The sequence below is a fragment of the Microcaecilia unicolor genome, chromosome 2 (assembly GCF_901765095.1).
Source record: "Microcaecilia unicolor chromosome 2, aMicUni1.1, whole genome shotgun sequence".
Lineage (NCBI taxonomy): Eukaryota > Metazoa > Chordata > Amphibia > Gymnophiona > Siphonopidae > Microcaecilia > Microcaecilia unicolor.
In genome coordinates this window covers 329,809,117-329,829,720 of record NC_044032.1, presented here as the reverse complement: position 1 = coordinate 329,829,720, position 20,604 = coordinate 329,809,117, and the positions used below count along the sequence as shown (strand labels likewise).

The following is a 20,604-nucleotide window of genomic DNA, read 5'->3' as shown; positions in this document are numbered from 1 at the left end:
TCAGTTTTGGAGGCCATATCTTGCTAAGGATGTAAAAAGAATCGAAGCGGTGCAAAGAAAAGCTACGAGAATGGTATGGGATTTGCGTTACAAGACGTATGAGGAGAGACTTGCTGACCTGAACATGTATACCCTGGAGGAAAGGAGAAACAGGGGTGATATGATACAGACGTTCAAATATTTGAAAGGTATTAATCCGCAAATGAACCTTTTCCGGAGATACAAAGGCGGTAGAACGAGAGGACATGATATGAGATTGAAGGGGGGCAGACTCAAGAAAAATGTCAGGAAGTATTTTTTCACGGAGAGAGTGGTGGATGCTTGGATTGCCCTCCCGCGGGAGGTGGTGGAGATGAAAACGGTAACGGAATTCAAATATGCGTGGGATAAACATAAAGGAATCCTGTTCAGAAGAAATGGATCCTCAGGAGCTTAGCCGGTAGTGGGAGGCGGGGCTGGTGGTTGGGAGGCGGGGATAGTGCTGGGCAGACTTATACGGTCTGTGCCCTGAAAAAGACAGGTACAAATCAAGGTAAGGTATACACAAAAAAGTGGCACATTTCTTGGGCAGACTGGATGGACCGTGCAGGTCTTTTTCTGCTGTCATCTACTATGTTACTATGTTCTAATGAAACCTCACTTTCCCAACGTTCTAAAGTGAAGTGGCTGAGATAAGTTTTCCCAATGTTCTAAAGTGAGGTGGCTGAGAAGTTTTCGTCCATGAGTGTCTGCCACGCGTCAAGCGTGATGACGTCGAGGGCGGAGCAATGACACTCAACGAATCATATCACCCACCCACCCCCCAACATCAAACACCCCCCTCCCATCACCCGAAGCACATCCACACACCCGCCCCCCAACACACACACACATGTCACTCCCTCCCTCCCTCCCAGTTCAAAGCCCATCACGCACCTCCCACCGAGTTGCAGACTCCCCCCTCTCTCAGATTTAACCCCCCCCCCCCCCCCGCGTAAATGACCCTGCTCGGTGCATCAACAAAACCCCCCTCCCACCACCCGAAGCACATCCATTCACCCGCCCCCACTCCCTGCCTCCCTCCCAGATCAAGGCCCATCATGCCCCTCCCACCCAGTTGCAGACTCCCCCCTCCCTCAGATTTAAACACCCCCACCCCCGCGTTAATGACACCTGCACCCCCCCTACCGCGGCACTCTGGACACCACCCTTTCCTCCGAAATACCTCCCCTTTGCTGACGGATCCGAAGTTCTGTCCTGGGCTGCGGGGCCTGGCTTGATGAATGAGCATCTGTTGAGATCTCTGTGCGTGCGTCTGACATCAGATGCACGCACAGAAACTTCAACAGATACTCATTCAACAAGGAATGCCACACAGCCCAGAACAGCACTTCGGATCGGTCAGCAGAGGTATGCGACCGCTTCAGGGGAGGTATTTCGGAGGAAAGGGTGGTGTCCAGAGGGTCGCGGCAGGGGGTTCCAGGGGTCAATAACGTGGAGGGGGAGTGTTTAAATCTGAGGGAGGGGGGACTTTGCAACTCGGTGGGAGGGGCGTGAAGGGGGCCGAACTGGGAGGGAGGGGGGTCTGTAACTCTGGAGGGACTGAAGGGGGGACAAGGGACCGAGCAGGGTGGTTTCCAGAGGGTCGTGCCACGGGGGGGGGGGGGGGGGCAGGCAGTAACGCGAAGGGGGGGGGGGGGTACAATTGGAGGGAGGGGGGAGTCTGCAACTCGGTGGGAGGGCGTGAAGGGGGCCTTGAACTGGGAGGGAGGGACGGAGGGAGGGGGGTCTGCAACTTGGGAGGGAGGGGGTCTGCAACTCGGGAGGGATGGAGACACGAAGGGACGGAGGGGGGTCTGGAGGGAGGGAGGGGGTCTGCAACTCGGAAGGGAGGGAGGGGGGTATGGAATTCGGCAGGGAGGGAGGATGGGTGGGAGTTTACCTTGCTAGCGCCCATTTCATTGTGTTTTGAAACGGGCCTTTTTTTACTAGTTGTAAATAATTATTCCTGTCAGTCTCTTTTCTATATACTGTGGTTACTAAATGATCCAATTCTATAGACACTGTGGTATCCAAAAAAGAAATTTGACCTATTCGCCATCGGGTAAGTGAACATCGTAGCAGATTAAAGAAAAAAGTTTTGACGGCTCCTATGGTGGGCCATTGTATAGAATTTGGCCACACCTTTGAGGATATGAAATGGTTTATTATTGAACAAATCACTGCAAACTTTCAGGGAGACAGGGGGAACTATTTGTCTCTGCATGAACAATATTGGATCTTTGAGTTACATGCAGTGATACCGGAAGGACTGAATGACAGCATAGAATGGACTGCAACTTTTTGAACAGAGTGTCAGTGGTAGGCAGCCTTTATTACCATATTACTAAAAATTGGGTTAAGCAACTTAAAAGTGCAAATTTAAGTAATTTTTTCAGCGGTTTTGGTTAAATTGAAGGACATGTGACCATGTGACTTACGTACCTTAACTTTCTATTTAAAGGGCACTTCCGTTATTAGCTGGAAACTTTCAAAAAAATGAAGGATGGATAAAGATGTACACTGGTGTCCCTGAAGAAGATCTTTGTCTTGAAACAGATATTTCTGTAAAGATTGATACTTGATTTTTCACTATTTTGGTTATTATTATTATTACATTTGTATCCCGTGCTTTCCCACTCAAAGCAGGTTCAATGCGGCTTACATAGTAAAAGGAATACAGAATATTATTAGAGGGTGAAAGTTAATTAGAGTAAAAGATGAGATGAATAGGTAGAAATAGGCAATGGGGAGGGGAGTAAGGTGGGAGATGTAGTCTGGGTCAATTTCGTTATCATGGGGTATTTGTAGGTAGATGATTCATACGATTAATCAGGGTCGTTTGGATAGGCTTGCCTGAATAAATGAGTTTTTAGTGCTTTCCAGAAGGGTAGGTAGTCGCAGATTGATTGGATAGATCTGGGGAGAGCATTCCAGAGTTGGCTGCCTAAGAATGAGAAGGTAGATCCATAATAAGTCTTGTATTTGATTCCTTTGCAGTTAGGGTAATGCAGGTTGAGTTAATTTTGCGAAGATTCAGACATGTGTCTGACAGGAAGGTCAATCAGATTGAGCATATAGTCCGGAGATTCACCGTGGATAATCTTGTGGATGAATGTATGGACCTTGAAGTTGATTCATTATTTGATAGGGAGCTATTGAAGCTTTGCATTGCATTGAAGCTTCAAAACGTGATTTGCCAAAAATGAGTCTCGCTGCAGTATTTTGGGCAGTTTGAAGTTTTTTCAGGATATGGACCCTGCAGCCAAGGAAAATGCTATTACAGTAATCGACATGGGTAAGTACCATGGATTGTACTAAATTCCAGAATGTTTTCAGGAGAAGATAGGGTTTTACACGTTTCAATATCTACATCATATTGAACATTTTCTTTGTAGTGGATATAGTGTGATTTTCAAGTGAAAGGTGGTTGTCTAGAATTACTCCAAGGATTTTCAGGTTGTCAGAAATGGGGATTGTGATGTCTGAGGTTTTAAGAATAGATGGGAGGGGTGCATAGTGTTGAGATGGGAGGATTAGGCTTTGTGTTTTTTCTTTGTTCAATTTCATCCTAAAGGCGTTGGCCCAAGCAATTTCATCCTAAAGGCGTTGGCCCAAGAGGTCAAGATGTTCATGCCCATGGATATTTTGTCGGAGATTTCAGTAAGATTAGATTTGAAGGGAATGAATATGGTAACATCATCAGCATAAATGAACAGAGCTTTGGCAAGTGGGATCATCATAAGATTAAATAGTATCGGCGATAAAGGGGATCCTTGAGGTACACCACAATCTGGCATCCAGGGAGATGAAATGTTTGATGATGATTTAACTTGATAAGATCCAGCGTTCACTTTATATATAAAAATTTGGAGGTTTGATTTGGGAGGATAATACATGATATGTAGAGCTGTTCAGGTGAGACGCTTTTTAGCGGTGTGACTCACTGATACATTGCTCGGCTGTATTTACAGCCTATGCTGAATCTTCCTTTAACCCCCAATAATAAGGAAACACATATAAATCAAATTTAAGTGAAACATACCCTTTTACAGGTTCTCCCCATGCATCCTGTTTAAACCCGCCTTTTCACCAGTATATTTAGGGATTGACTATATATTATTAGTTTCCATTTGTTGTCTCTTCCTTGGGGATTATTTGACAAGTGTTTATTGATTGAACTGGGGATTTTGTGGCAGGTGGAATTCATACTTTCTCGTCCTTGAACTGAGAGCCCCTATCTCTGTCACAATATGTATATAAATAATATTTTCTGTGTGTTGTGTGTGTGTGTTGGGCATGTATTGTGTCTGTAGGAAATGTTTCAGAGTTTAGGGGCAAGTTTGAGGAGAGGGTAGTTTGGACCATGTAGTTTGGGGGAACTAGTTTTGGGTGCTGTGACAGTTTGTGGAATGGTGAAGCATTTGCAGTAGGGTGGTTTTGGGGATTGGGTAGGTTTTGGGTGTAGTCACTTGTAAGGCTTTACATTTTGGGTTGGGGCAGTTTTGGGGAGGTGGGGTAATTGCCTTGGACAGATTTCTGAGGTGAGGCAGTTTGTTTTTTTTTGGAGTGGGGTAGTTTGCAAGAGGTAGTTTTAAGTGGTAGGGTAGTTTAGGGCTGGTGTGGCAGGTGCAGGAGATGTTTGGGTATGGGAGCAGTGTGGGTGTTGTAGTTGCGGGGGTTGAGGTGGTTGCAGGGTACAGTTTTTGGGATAGGTCAGTTTGCAAATTAAATTATAAATAAATGTGCCAACACAACCATTACAAATATTCTACTACAAGCAACAAAGCCCGTTTCGTGAAAAATGAAACGGCCCTAGGAAGGCTCTTGTGTAAGCGATTTCTCCTCTCTCCCCTGCCCTCCCCTCCATGTCCAGCGATTCTCCCCTCTCATCCATGTCCAGTGATTCTCCTCTGCCCTGCCCTTCCCTCCAATCCATGTCCAGCGATTCTCCTCTGCCCTGCCCTCCCATCCGTGTTCCACGATTCTCCCCTCCCATCCCATCCCATCTGTGTTCCGCGATTCTCCCCTCCCCTCCCATCCATGACCAGCGATTCTCCCCTCCTCTCCACTGCCCTCTTCTCCTTCCTGCCACCCTGCCTTTAAGCCATTCATGTTACCTCAGGTCGCAGCGGCGGCAGGCTCGGCTCGTGTCTCCTCCAGCCTTCCCTTGCCTTCCCTCTCAGTGTCCCACCCTCCTTTGACATCATTTTATCTTTCCACGAGGGCGGGACACTGAGAGGGAAGGGAACGCTGGAGGCAAGCTGACGTCAGCTCATTTGCATACTGTTACGAAGCCAGCCAGCCAGCCATCCAGGGAATCAGAGTGGCCAATTATTATATAGATGGTATCAGACAGTTTGCTGGTTGATAGGGCAATTGTATGGGATAGATTTTGGAGATGAGGAAGTTTTGGCACGGCATGACAGATTGTGTGGGGGATAGTATTGTTTGGGCTTTGAGGGCACTTTGGGGAAGTGGGACAATTATGAGGAGGATAAGATTTCATGGAGTGGACCAGCTTGGGCATTTGGAAAAGTAGAGAATACTACCTTTTCAACTGTTTTGCTCTGTTCTTTATCCTACACTTCACTCTATGTTTCTCTGTTACTGAAGCTGGAATTCCTTTTCCCATAAAAATGCATTGTACAATATTTTAGGGGGGAGTCCTTTCTCTTGAACCCCTGATCAATTTAACCCATTGTGGAGCTCAACGTGTTTTGTATTGTATTTTTCCCACATGCCAAGCTTCATCCCATTCTGTTAATTATTCTCTGCTGCATAGACATGCACTGGATTATTCGAGTGGTTTGGCCTATTTTCAAACTCATTTTACCATTGTTTCTCTAATGCCAATTTCCAATCCATTCCATTCCATTTTAGTTATTTTGCCCTCTGACAGACAGACAGACAGACAAACATACATTCTCAAGTCCTTTTGTATAATTCTTCCAACTTCATTATTGTTGACTTGTATTTTATTATGTTAGTTTTGAATACTGCTTTTCTTTATTTTATGAGCGTTGAATACTGCTTTTCTTTATTTTATGAGCGAGACAAATATTCTCCTATATACTCTAATAGTCCAATTTGTTGATCTCCTCTTTACTTGCTGCAGGTGATCCTTAGTTCATGGTTGAACATGATTGGCAGTGTCATTCGTTTTCTCAGCACGGTTGACTTCATTGCTCAAGGTTCATCACGTTATTTGTGTCTGTTGATAGGGCAGTGTTTTTGTGCAACTGCACAACCACTGGTCCTTTTTTCACCCACTAAACTAGCAGCCCTGTGGTTTCCAGAGCACCAAAGAGCTACAGCAAATATGATTTCTTCAATGTGTAAGTAATATCATCAAAAAGAAAATTTTTTGCATTGCACCGATTACAGCTATGTTAAGTATAGGGCCACCCTGTTACTGCAGCTCAGGGTAGATTCTGAAGCAAAGGTTAAAAACACAAAAGTATTTGGCAACGTTTCTTTGAAACTTTTTGCATATTAAATATTTTTCTGAAGACAAGCAGTATATAATCAGGCACACAAGTAGGGTGATGTCATTGCATGGCACTGGGATGCGACAGCTCTTTCAGAGCTCGGAACTAACTGTAAAACTCTTGAGCATATGTAGGCCTTCCGGAGCATAGTAGTCTCTTAAGATCTCTCATTTTTTTGCTTTCTGCTAAACAGATTAAAAAATAAAGCTGTTCCATGTTAATTTACTCATTAGTCATTTGACATTATTTTTCATCATTTTTCAAAGAAAAGTTTTGTTTTATTTTTCATCATTTGCTTGAATTACACTGGTTAATGGTGAGAGTGTGTAGAATGTTCAAACTTACGTTTGTTTTTAAAATTTATATAGTTTGTGCCAGCCTGTATGTGCTACTTTATCATTTTACATAACTTGCAATAATTATTATGCTCATCTAATGAAATTTGCTTGTATTTACTAATTGCAAGACAGGGGGGCTCGTTTTTGAAAGAGAAAACCGTCCAAAAACTTATGTAAAAACGCAAAAATGTCCACATCACTATTTTTGAAACCCATTTTTTAGAAGTTTTTCTAGGCTGTCTGCAGTGTGCCCAAATCACAAAGGGACATATTGGGGGGGGGCGGGATTTGGGCGTTCCTAACACTTGCATGTTTCTCTGTGATAATGGAACAAAGCAAAAATATCCAGGCCTAAAAGTTGGATGTTCTGATCTAGTTTAGTAAGCCACAGAAATGTGCCCTAATTGACCAGATGACCACTGGGGGAATAAAAGAATGGCTCACCTTACTCCCCCAGTGGTCACTGACTCCCTCCCACCCCCCAAATATGTGAATGAATTAGTACATACCAGCCTCCATGACAGCTTCAGATGTTATGGCCATTCCTATTAGAGCAGCAAGCAGGTCCCTGGAATAGCCTAGTGGTCAGCACAGTGCCTCGTGGAGAGAAAGGACTCCAGGCCCATAATCCACTGTTACAGTTGTGGTGGATAGCCTTTCAAGTGGTGGATGGGAAACAAAGGGGCCCTTTTATTAAGCCGCAGTAAAAAGTGGAGAGTTTTGCAGAATATGGAGACTTTTCATGCTTTACTTTAATCTGAGGCCCTGCCCATGTATGGGGTCTGCTTACGATTATCACCCATTAGACAGTCATCCCACGCAACTTACCTCAGTTGATAGCTGAAGCGCTCACCAGCCTAGTCCTTATCCTTATACCTTGTACAAAATACACACAATAACTCACAAGTTACTTAGAAACAAAAATAGGAAAGTTTATTCGAGAATAAAGAATACGTTTAGTTCAGCAATACAAGCACCAATCAAGCCTGAAATATAAAAAAGGAATGATTAGAGAGACCTTATTGTCTACAAGCCAGTTCACTGCCTTGGGAACAAAGAAGCCCCCTAGGCTGTCACTCATATTTATACAATACATGTTAATTAATTTCTGGATTATTGTATAATATGTAGCACATCCCACTAACCAATCATTATTATTATTACATTTGTACCCCGCGCTTTCCCACATAATGCAGGCTCAATGCGGCTTACATAGTAATTTGAAATACAAAGTTAATTTAATAAAACAGTAGTAAAACAATGTAAAGTTGGGCTTAGTAGTGTATGATAAGTTGAGCCAGTGGCGTAGCTACGTGGGGCCTGAGGGGGCCTGGGCCCCCGTAGATTTCAGTGGGGACCCCCCCCCCTCCCGGCGAACCCGCCCCCGCCGCCGCCTACCTTCCGTTTTGCTGGCGGGGGACCCCACTCCCCGCCAGCCGACGTCCTCTCCCGTAGAACGCAGCAGCACTGGCAGAGAAAAGTCTTCTTCCTTGCATACTGACGTCCTCAGAGAACAGTTCTGTTCTCTGAGTCTGACGTCCTGCACGTACAACGTGCAGGACGTCAGCATGCAAGGAAGAAGAGGACTTTCTCTGCCAGACAGTGCCGCTGCGTTCTACGGGAGAGGACGTCGGCTGGCGGGGAGTGGGGTCCCCCGCCAGCAAAACGGAAGGTACATAAGTACATAAGTACATAAGTAGTGCCATACTGGGAAAGACCAAAGGTCCATCTAGCCCAGCATCCTGTCACCGACAGTGGCCAATCCAGGTCAAGGGCACCTGGCACGCTCCCCAAACGTAAAAACATTCCAGACAAGTTATACCTAAAAATGCGGAATTTTTCCAAGTCCATTTAATAGCGGTCTATGGACTTGTCCTTTAGGAATCTATCTAACCCCTTTTTAAACTCCGTCAAGCTAACCGCCCGTACCACGTTCTCCGGCAACGAATTCCAGAGTCTAATTACACGTTGGGTGAAGAAAAATTTTCTCCGATTCGTTTTAAATTTACCACACTGTAGCTTCAACTCATGCCCTCTAGTCCTAGTATTTTTGGATAGCGTGAACAGTCGCTTCACATCCACCCGATCCATTCCACTCATTATTTTATACACTTCTATCATATCTCCCCTCAGCCGTCTCTTCTCCAAGCTGAAAAGCCCTAGCCTTCTCAGCCTCTCTTCATAGGAAAGTCGTCCCATCCCCACTATCATTTTCGTCGCCCTTCGCTGTACCTTTTCCAATTCTACTATATCTTTTTTGAGATACGGAGACCAGTACTGAACACAATACTCCAGGTGCGGTCGCACCATGGAGCGATACAACGGCATTATAACATCCGCACACCTGGACTCCATACCCTTCCTAATAACACCCAACATTCTATTCGCTTTCCTAGCCGCAGCAGCACACTGAGCAGAAGGTTTCAGCGTATCATCGACGACGACACCCAGATCCCTTTCTTGATCCGTAACTCCTAACGCGGAACCTTGCAAGACGTAGCTATAATTCGGGTTCCTCTTACCCACATGCATCACTTTGCACTTGTCAACATTGAACTTCATCTGCCACTTGCACGCCCATTCTCCCAGTCTCGCAAGGTCCTCCTGTAATCGTTCACATTCCTCCTGCGACTTGACGAACCTGAATAATTTTGTGTCATCGGCGAATTTAATTACCTCACTAGTTATTCCCATCTCTAGGTCATTTATAAATACATTAAAAAGCAACGGACCCAGCACAGACCCCTGCGGGACCCCACTAACTACCCTCCTCCACTGAGAATACGGTAGGCGGCGGCGGGGGAGGGTTTGCGGCGGGAGGGGGGTCGGCAGAGACGGGGGGGGGTGACAATGGCGGCGGGAGGGGGTCGGCGGCAGGGGGGGGGCTAAAATGTGCCCCCTCCCCTCGAGCTGTGGACCCCCCTCCCACGCAAGTCTTGCTACGCCCCTGAGTTGAGCTAGATAAAATATGACTAGGATAAAAGAGGGTAGACAGGATAGGATAGTGTAATTTGGGAGAAAGGGTAAGGAGGGATAAAATTAAGGAGAGATGGAAAGAGAAGGATGGGAGGTTGGTATTTAAATCAGACAGAATTGGGGGTGGAAGTTGGCAAGATTACGTTGGGGCATTTGGGTAGGCTTGCTTAAAGAGATGAGCTTTCAGCATTTTTCTAAAGGGCAAGAAGTCGTTTATTAATAGGATTGGTCTGGGTATAGCGTTCCAAAGCTGGCTGCCCAAAAAGGAGAAACTGGATGCGTAGTAGGTCTTATACTTAATTCCTCTACAATTGGGAAGGTGTAGGTTAAGATAAGTTCGTGAAGAAATAGATCTGTTTCTAGCAGGGAGGTCGATCAATTCATTCATGTAGCCAGGGGATTCGCCATGGATAATCTTGTGGGTTATTGTGTTGATCTTAAAATTTATTCTTTCTTTGATGGGGAGCCAGTGAAGCTTTGCTCGAAGAGGTGATGCACTTTCGAATTTTGATTTGCCAAAAATAAGTCTGGCAGCCGTGTTCTGATCATCTGATCACACATGCTTATGTGACCCAACTACTGGAATCTTCTCTCCCACCCAGTGGCGTAGCCAAAGGTGGGCCCAAGTTAGGGCTCAGGCTCACCCAACAGGAGCACACATTTAGTGGTAACTGTTGGGGATCCCAAGCTCCACCAGCTGAAGACTTCTCCCTAATGGTAACAAAAATGCTGTTCTCCACGATACTGGTACCTGCGCATACTCAGTTTTCAGCGCATGCCTGCTGCAGACTGCCAAGGTGGAGAGAAGCATTTTTCTGCCAGCTGAGATATTTTTTTGGTGTTTGGGGGGGGGGGGGGGAGAACACTTGGTGCCCAACCAATTCTTGCCGAAGCCTACCCAGATTTGCTGTCTGGCTGTGCCCCTGCTCCCACCATACCTTTGTCACAAATTCCATGCCCCCCTCCTCAAGCTACTTCAGCAGTTTTTGTATCACATACCCAAACTGTAACTGAGTTATTTTTACTGTACAAAGTGACCTTGTGGTTGGCTAGCAGACGCTTTCTAACTTCCCCTTTTCACTGTCTAAATATAATGTGGTTTCAAACTGTATAAGACACAGGAAATCTGACCCACAGATTAATATAAAATCCAAATATTCATTAAGGTTATCTTAATTACATTGAACCATTCTATGTGCATGCACCTATCTTCTAAAAGCTTGTAACAATATCTTGCTCTAGTGATGAGCTTAACATTGGTTAGCAAATATACAGAAAATACTGTTTTATTTCCATTCTCATGACTAACTTCCCTCCCCAAGATCATCTATAATCATCTCCATACCTACACACATCTGTCTCAGTGAAGGGTCCACCCCTTCTACCACCGCTTGCCCAACAAATTACACTAAATGCATATCCAGTCTAGTCACGAGGAGTGTGGGTCAAATGGCTGTCCTTGTACAATTTCACAGTGCCAATCTGCAGCCTGATCTAGTTAGCAAGGATTGAAAACAGCACACAGAATAGTTAGTGGGGATGAAATAAATATTACAGTTAACCCTTGTTTCATTATTCAAAGGGGTGCTTTGAACATACAAACATTAGGGGTCTAAGCCCCCCCACCACAAAGTTGCTTACACCCACTAGGCCTCAGGAAGACATGGGGGACCTTTATTCCTTTGAGATGGGCTGAGGATTGTTTTCGCTATTATGGGATACAGCTGCCGGTGGATATGTCCTCCTTAGGGGCTTTAAATGTATGAATACTGTTGGACGCTGCTCAATGTCAGCTGATGCTATTGCAGACATTGCCTTTGTCTTTGAGTGGTAGGATTAGTCTAATTAAGATGGTTATCTTCCCCAAGTGGCACTATGTTCTACAGATGATCCCTGTTTATTTACTTCAAAAGGATATCCAAAAACTTTTTTTTAACATATTTTAAAAAATTTTTTATGATCATTTTGTAATACATCTCAAGTATGACACTTGAAAACGGACAGTGCCAACTATTCCAGCATAATCAGATAATAATAAAGAAAACAAGGAAATTCAAACATGGACATAGGCGGCATATGCAACCTGAATAGAAGGAAAGGGAGGGGGAAGAGGAGGGGGCAAAGGAAAATTGAAAAGAAGGAGTACCTAATCTAATATAGAAGTAAAATAACAGAAAATTTCTTCCAAAGGCTAACAGTTACATATTTCTGCAGAAAACTATCTAATCTGTGACAGCTGCATTCAGTATGGGAGAAGATGCTACATTCGGAGCTGGTAGCTTTCTAGCTTCCACAAAATTACTTAAATGGTTCTGGTCAACAAAGGAATAATATTTAGCCCCCAACTTTACAACACATTTACAAGGAAACTGCAGGAAATATGTAGCTCCTAAGGCCAAAACTTGAGGTTTAACAGCCAAAAAGGCCTTTCTCATTTGTGTGGCCCTGGAGAGATCAGGAAATACATGAATTTTTTTGATCCAAGAACATATGATCTTTAAAGCGGAAATACAAACTTAGGATCCAGAGATGATCTGGTTCCAAGGCAAAAGTGGCAATTAAGGTGGCTTTGGTGACAACTCCAACTTCTCCAGAACTCTCTCAGAATTATGTTAGATTAAAACTCTGAAGAGCTCCAACCTTATTGCCATCCTCTACTCTCAGGGCCTGAACAAAATCTCCAACATAGTATACTCTAGTAATAGGTGGCATAGAATCCATAGATATTTTCAGGACTTCACTTAAATACTTCTTTATCATCTCCAAAGGTGAGAGTATAGGTGACCTTGGAAAGTTTAAAAATCTGAAATTCAGATGTCTCTCAAAGTTCTCTAAAGCCTCCAGTTTTTTCAGAGAGACAGCGTTATCTTTCTATTAAACCTGTCTAAACAGTTTTCAGCTCTTGGATAATACGTTCTAAACTTGAGATCTTTTCCTCGTTTCTTTTTTTTCTTTTTTTAATTAAAGTTATAGATTAATTACAAAAAGTAAATGAAAGCAAATGCAATATTCAAACATACTAAAGGTAACAAAAAAAAAAAGGAAAGGAAATATACCAAGTCCACATTACTGAGAACAGCTAAGAGTCTATAGATAATTAAAGAAATAAAATAAGGTTCAAAATATTTGACTGCAAGCCTAGCATATCTGACAAAATAGCCCTATATTAAACCAACATATTCAAATTCAAGGTAACACATCTACCTTAGTAGACAGGAAACTTCCCAGATGAGTAGAATACATATGAGTTGTTCCCCTGATTAACCAAGCATTTACAAGGAAATTTTTTAAAGAATGTACCGGGGTCACATGATGTTGTGAGCGGCTCCGGACATGCTTCCTGAGAACTGCTCGAGTCCCCATCCCTAATTGGGCTTTCTCCAAGGACAAGCAGGCTGCTTGTTCTCACACTTGGGTTGACGTCCACGGCGGCACCAGGAATGGCAATTTTTCAAAGCAAAAATCTTCAAAGTTTTGCCAGAGCCTTCTGGCGAGCAGGGCGCACACATCGCGCACCCATTGCGTGAGTGCTCCTGCTTAGTTCCCTTTTTTCTGCAGTAGAGAGTGGCTGCGTTTGTGGTCTCTCTCTTCAACCCTTGGAACGAGCCTTTGCCGGTTTTTTGAAGTTTTTACTTCGTTTTGTCTTCTTTTCTTTCTTTACCCTGTTCCCTTTAACAAAAAAAAAAAAAAATTTCCTTTACCTCTTAGATTTTGGCCTGTTAAGCTTCCATTCGCCTCTGTTGTGGCCCTCTTAGGCCGCGCGTACGCGGTTTCTCCATTTTTTGCGCTTCCTTGAGCCACAATCGCGGATTTTGATTTCGCCACCACTATTTTTCTATCCATGTCATTGAGAACTCCCAGCGGCTTCAAGAAGTGTATTCGATGCAGCCGGTCGATCTCTGGTACCGATCCCCACGCGTGGTGTCTTCAGTGCCTTGGGCCCGACCATCGCCCAGACGCATGTAAGTTGTGTCTTAGCCTGAAAAAGCGGACACAAGCGTCGAGAAAAGCTATTCGAGACCTACTTTTTGGAGCTTCGACCAATTCCTCGGCGTCGACATCAACATTGGTACTGAGGTTGGCGTCGTCGATATCGGCACCGGGGATGGCACCAACTTCAGGAGGGCAGGCAGTGGCTGTCCGGAGACCACCACATGCTGGGAGCAGTGAGACATTGAGTGGGTCTCCACCTTTCTCAAAGTCTCCTGCTGTACAGGCCTCACGGGACCGACCAGATTGAGACCCGACCCCAAGGAGGCGTGTGGATTCCATGTCCTCCTTGTCGGTACTGAGTAGTGCCGATGATGTGCATCGAGCAAAGGCGAAGAAGCATCGTCATCGGTCTCCTTCCAAACACGGTACCGAGAGCTCCGGGGAGTCGAAGGGTTTGGCACCTGTGAAGCGCCAATGCCGGGAGGAACGCTCACCCTCCATTCAAGAAGTGTGTTGATCTTCGGACAGCCCGGTACCACCTCCTCGACCTCCACAGATTCTGACGCCGATTCCTGTACCGATCCTGCAGCCTTGCTCGATGGCGACTCTAGACGAGCACATCCGAGCCCTTCTTCCAGGTCTTCTGGAGGGGTTGCATCAGTCTGCTCTGGTGTCAGGGGTGCTTGCGCCCTCCATACCATCGTTGGAAGCAGCAGCTGGCTCTATACCTATGGTGAGGTCCTCGACGCCAGCTGCCACCCAGGTCGATTCCCCGTCGACATTGATGGAGGGAGCTTCATTGCCACCAGCAGGGGAGTCGTCCTCTTGACATCGCCATCGAGGACATGGTTCCTCAGCGTCGAGATGGGCCTGGTTTAGGACTGCAGTTAAGGAACTCCTGTCTGACACCGATGAGGATGCCTCGTGGGATGAAGAGGAGGATCCCAGGTATTTCTCTTCTGAGGAGTCTGTGGTCTTCCTTCTGATCCTACTCCTTCACCAGAAAGAAAGCTTTCTCCCCCGGAGAGTCTTTCTTTCTCTTCATTTGTCCGGGAAATGTCTGTGGCCATTCCCTTCCCAGTGGTATCTGAGGATGAGCCCAGGACTGAGATGTTCGAGGTCCTTGACTATCCTTCGCCACCTAAGGAGTCATCCACGGTTCCTTTGCATAATGTGCTCAAGGAGACACTTATGTGGAAGTTAAGTAATCCCACCATTCCCAAGAAAGCTGAGTCCCAATATCGGATTCATGGAGAACCTGAGTTGATGAAGTTGCAGTTACCTCACGACTCTATGGTTGTGGATTCCGCTCTCAAGAGAGCCAGGAGTTCTAGAGACTTTGCTTCAGCACCCCCGGGAAGAGAATCTAGAACCCTGGACTCTTTTGGGAGGAAGGCGTATCAGGCCTCTATTTCACGGCCAAAATTCAATCCTACTAGCTCTGCACGAGCATTCACTTGAGGAACACGGTGAAGCAACTGGCGGACTTTATTGATAAGCTCCCTCCGGAGCAGGCCAAGCCTTTTCAGGAGGTGGTCAGGCAGCAGAAGGCATGTCATAAATTCCTGTCCAGGGGTGCTTACGATACTTTTGATGTTGCATCCAGAATCGCTGCCCAAGGCATAGTGATGTGCAGACTCTCATGGCTGCGTGCCTCTGACCTGGACAATCGAGTTTTAATATCAACCTTGAAGTAACTATACACAGGAAGTCAAATACGTTAGCGTTGAACTTTAAAAAAGGAGACTATGATAAAATGAGAAGAACGTTGGAAAAAAAACTTAGGGGAACAACTGAGAGGGTAAAAACTGTACAACAGGCATGGACGCTGTTCAAAAATACCATCCTGGAGGCCCAGGCCAAACATATTCCACTAATTAGAAAAGAAAGACGGAACTCCAAAAGACAGGCGGCCTGGTTGAAAAGTGAGATGAAGGAAGCTATTAGGGCTCAAAGAAATGCCTTCAGAAAATGGAAGAAGCAACCGTCTGAAAATAACAAGAAGCAGTATAAGGAGTGTCAAAGCAAATGCAAGACGCAGATAAAGAAGGCCAAGAGGGATTACGGAAAAAGATAGCGTTAGAGGCAAAAAAACATAGTAAAATTTTTTTTCGGTATATTAAAAGCAGGAAGCCGGCAAAAGAATCGGTTGGGCCGCTGGATGACCGAGGGGTAAAAGGGGCGATCAAGGAAGACAAAGACGTAGCGGAGAGATTGAATGAATTCTTTGCTTCGGTCTTCACCAAGGAAGATTTGGGTGGGATACCGGTGTCGGAAATGATATTTCAAGCGAACGAGTCGGAGAAACTTACTGACTTCACGGTAAACCTGGAGGACGTAATGGGGCAGTTCAGCAAACTGAAGAGTAGCAAATCTCCTGGACCGGATGGTATTCATCCTAGAGTACTGATAGAACTGAAAAATGAGCTTGCGGAACTACTGCTAGTGATATGCAATTTATCCTTAAAATCGAGCGTGGTACCGGAAGATTGGAGGGTGCCCAATGTAACACCCATTTTAAAAAAAAGGTTCCATGGGAGATCCTGGAAATTATAGACCGGTGAGTCTGACATCGGTGCCGGGGAAAATGGTAGAGGCTATTATTACAAATAAAATTATAGAGCACATCCAAGGACATGGATTACTGAGACCGAGTCAGCACGGCTTTTGTGTGGGGAAATCTTGCCTGACCAATTTACTTCAATTCTTTGAAGGAGTAAACAAACATGTGGACAAAGGGGAGCCGGTTGATATTGAGTATCTGGATTTTCAAAAGGTGTTTGACAAGGTACCAGAGAGTGGGGTTAAATGGGCAGTATTCACAATGGAGAAGGGTAGTTAATGGGGTTCCTCAGGGGTCTGTGCTAGGACCGCTGCTTTTTAATATATTTATAAATGATTTAGAGATGGGAGTAACCAGTGAGGTAATTAAATTTGCTGATGACACCAAGTTATTCAAAGTCGTTAACTTCCGACAGGATTGTGAAAAATTACAGAAGGACCTTACGAGACTGAGAGACTGGGTGACTAGATGGCAGATGACGTTTAATGTGAGCAAGTGCAACGTGATGCATGTGGGGAAAAAAGAACCTGAATTATAGCTACGTCATGCAAGGTTCCACGTTAGGAGTTACGGACCAAGAAAGGGATCTGGGTGTCATTGTTGATAATACACTGAAACCTTCTGCTCAGTGTGCTGCTGCGGCTCGAAAAGCGAATAGAATGTTGGGTATTATTAGGAAAGGTGTGGAAAACAGGTGTGAGGATATTATGTTTCAACGTTTTTTATTAAAGTTAACAGTGCAAACAACATATAACATGTATTAAGTACAAGCATGAATAAAAGACTGGTTTACACCACACGAATGCCTTTTAACAGAAGGCGTAAGTTTTTATATAGTTTTTCCCCTCCCCCCTCCCCACCCTCCTCCCACTACCCAGCCCCCCCTTTGTTGTTGCTTACATGATAAGTATTCCCGTGCCCTCCCCTCAGACCTTCCCCCCATCCTTTACTAATATCAATGTTCATAAGTGACTATACCGAGAGATGACATCAATAGCTCACTTACATGTAAATACCAAGATAAGTGAGTGCTCCTTGAGTCATTTATAGCCCTCTAGTCTCGACCTTTCACAAGTTCCTTCCCAGCTCCCCCTCTTTGTACTCTTTCAATGTTTAGGTGTGAGGATATTATAATGCCGTTATATCGCTCCATGGTGCGACCGCACCTTGAGTATTGTGTTCAGTTCTGGTCGCCACATCTCAAGAAAGATATAGTGGAACTGGAAAAGGTGCAGCGAAGGGCGACTAAAATGATAGCAGGGATGGGACGACTTCCCTATGAAGAAAGACTAAGGAGGCTAGGGCTTTTCAGCTTGGAGAAGAGACGGCTGAGGGGAGACATGATAGAGGTATATAAAATAATGAATGGAGTGGAACAGGTGGATGTGAAGCGACTGTTCACGCTTTCCAAAAATACTAGGACTAGGGGACATGCGATGAAACTACAGTGTAGTAAATTTAAAACAATCGGAGAAAAGTTTTCTTCACCCAATGCGTAATTAAACTCTGGAATTCGTTGCCGGAGAATGTGGTGAAGGCGGTTAGCTTGGCAGAGTTTAAAAAGGGGTTAGATGGTTTCCTAAAGGACAAGTCCATAAACCACTACTAAATGGACTTGGGAAAAATCCACAATTCCAAGAATAACATGTATAGAATGTTTGTACGTTTGGGAAGCTTGCCAGGTGCCCTTGGCCTGGATTGGCCGCTGTCGTGGATAGAATGCTGGGCTCGATGGACCCTTGGTCTTTTCCCAGTGTGGCATTACTTATGTACTTATGAGTCCAGCAGCGGATTGCGGATGTCCCTTGCCGGGGGGATAACATTTTTGGTGAGAAGGTCGAGCAAGTGGTTGATCAGATCACGCAGCGGGAAACCGCTATGGATAATCTCTCCCACCGGGCGCCTTCTGCTTCTACTTCATCTGGTAGATGATTTTTCCCGGGAAGGAAGAATGCTTCCTACGCCTGTAACAAGCGTAGGTACAATCCTCCTTCTCGACAGCCTTCTCAGGCTCATCCCCAACGCGCTCGTTTGCGTCAACAGTGTGCGCCAAGGCAGGCCCCTGTGGCTCCCCAGCACAAGCAAGGGATGGGCTTTTGACTGATTCCAGCTGAGCGTAGCCGCTGTTCAAGTGTCTGTGCCGGACGATTTACTGGTCGGAGGGAGGTTAAAAGTTTTTCACCAAAGGTGGCCTCTCATAACCTCTGATCGGTGGGTTTTTCAAATAATCCGGTTAGGATACTCCCTCAATTTGATATCCAGGCCTCCAAATTGCCCACCGGAAGCTCAGTCTTTCAGCTTCCAGCACAGGCAGGTACTTGCAGAGGAACTCTCCGCCCTTCTCAAGGCCAATGCGGTCAAGCCCGTTCCACCAGGGCAAGAAGGGCTGGGATTCTATTCCCAGTACTTCCTTGTGCAAAAGAAAATGGGGGGATGCGTCCCATCCTAGACCTAAGGGCCCTGAACAAATTTCTAGTCCAAGAAAAGTTCAGGATGGTTTCCCTGGGCACCCTTCTCCCCATGATTCAGGAAAACGATTGGCTATGCTCTCTGGACTTAAAGGATGCTTATACACACATCCCGATACTTCCAGCTCACAGGAGGTATCTTCGATTCCATCTGGGAGCGCAGCACTTCCAGTATTGTGTTTCCCTTTGGTCTGGCGTCTGCACCCAGGGTCTTCACAAAATGCCTGGCAGTAGTTGCAGTTTCGCTACGCAGACTGGGAGTACATCCTGCTTATAATTGAAAGAGAAAAACGCCTATATTGCGACCCAAATCGGGAGATAGACGTTTATCTCCCCAAAATGAATAAATCGGTATAAGCGAAAGCCGATTTTGGACGTTTTCAACTGCAGTCCGTCGTGGATGTGGACAAAGTTGATGGGGGCTTGTCAGAGGTGTGGCGAAGGCGGAACTGGGGCGTGGTTATCGGCCGAACAGAGATGGGCGCATTTCACTGATAATGGAAAAAAAGTATGCGTTTTTAGCTAGAATTTAGGACACTTTTCCTGGACCCTGTTTTTTCACGAATAAGGCCCCAAAAAGTGCCCTAAATGACCAGATGACCACTGGAAGGAATCGGGGATGACCTCCCCTGACTCCCCCAGTGGTCACTAACCCCCTCCCACCACAAAAAATGATGTTTCACAATTTTTTATTTTCACCCTCAAATGTCATACCCACCTCCCTGGCAGCAGTATGCAGGTGCCTGGAGCAGTTGTTAGGGGGTGCAGTGGACTTCAGGCAGGGGGACCCAGGCCCATCCCCCCCTACCTGTTACAATTGTGCTGCTTAATGCTTAGTCGTCCAACCCCTCAAACCCACTGTACCCACATGTAGGTGCCCCCCTTCACCCCTTAGGGCTATAGTAATGGTGTAGACTTGTGGGCAGTGGGTTTTGAGGGGGATTTGGGGGGCTCAACACACAAGGGAAGGGTGCTATGCACCTGGGAGCTCTTTTACCTTTTTTTTTGTTTTTGTAAAAGTGCCCCCTAGGGTGCCCGTTTGGTGTCCTGGCATGTGAGGGGGACCAGTTCACTACGAATCCAGGCCCCTCCCACGAACAAATGCCTTGGATTTATTCGTTTTTGAGCTAGGTGCTTTCATTTTCCATTATCGCTGAAAAACAAAAACGCCCAGCTCACACATTGTTGAATAAAACATGGACGTCTATTTTTTTCGAAAATACGGTTCGGTCCGCCCCTTCACGGACCCGTTCTCGGAGATAAATGCCCATGGAGATAGACGTTTTCATTCGATTATGCCCCTCCGTGTGTTCCCTTATTTCAACGATTGGCTGGTGAAAAACACCTCAGAGGCAGGGGCTCTACAGTCCTTGCAGATGACTATTCAACTGCTGGAAATACTCAGGTTTGTTATAAATTACCCCAAATCCCATCTTTTCCCTGTTCAGCAACTGGAATTTATAGGAGCTCTGCTGGACTCACAGACAGCTCGCGCCTATCTTCCCGAAGTGAGAGCAGACAATCTTCTGTCTCTAGTTTCCATGGCCAGAGCGTCTCAGAGGATCACAGCTCGGCAGATGTTGAGACTTCTAGGCCATATGGCCTCCACAGGTCATGTAACTCCCATGGCGCGTCTTCACATGAGATCAGCTCAATGGACCCTACCTTCCCAGTGGTATCAAGCTGCGGGGGATCTAGAGGATGAAATCCAACTGTCCACCGATTTTCACAATTCCCTTCAGTGGTGGACAATTAGACCCAATTTGGTCTTGGGATGTCCGTTTCAAATTCCTCAGCCACAAAAAGTGCTGACAATG

General features: G+C 45.5%; 1 protein-coding gene across 2 annotated transcripts in view; it reads left to right on the top strand.

Moving 5' to 3' along the window:
• SLC49A3 (solute carrier family 49 member 3) overlaps positions 1 to 20,604 on the top strand; it is a 423,803-nt gene that overhangs the window by 190,716 nt on the left and 212,483 nt on the right. For both annotated transcript variants that reach the window (XM_030194348.1, XM_030194349.1), the window contains exon 4: positions 6,137 to 6,356. In XM_030194348.1, coding sequence (XP_030050208.1) covers positions 6,137 to 6,356 — 220 coding nt within the window. The remainder of the gene's footprint in view (positions 1 to 6,136; positions 6,357 to 20,604) is intronic.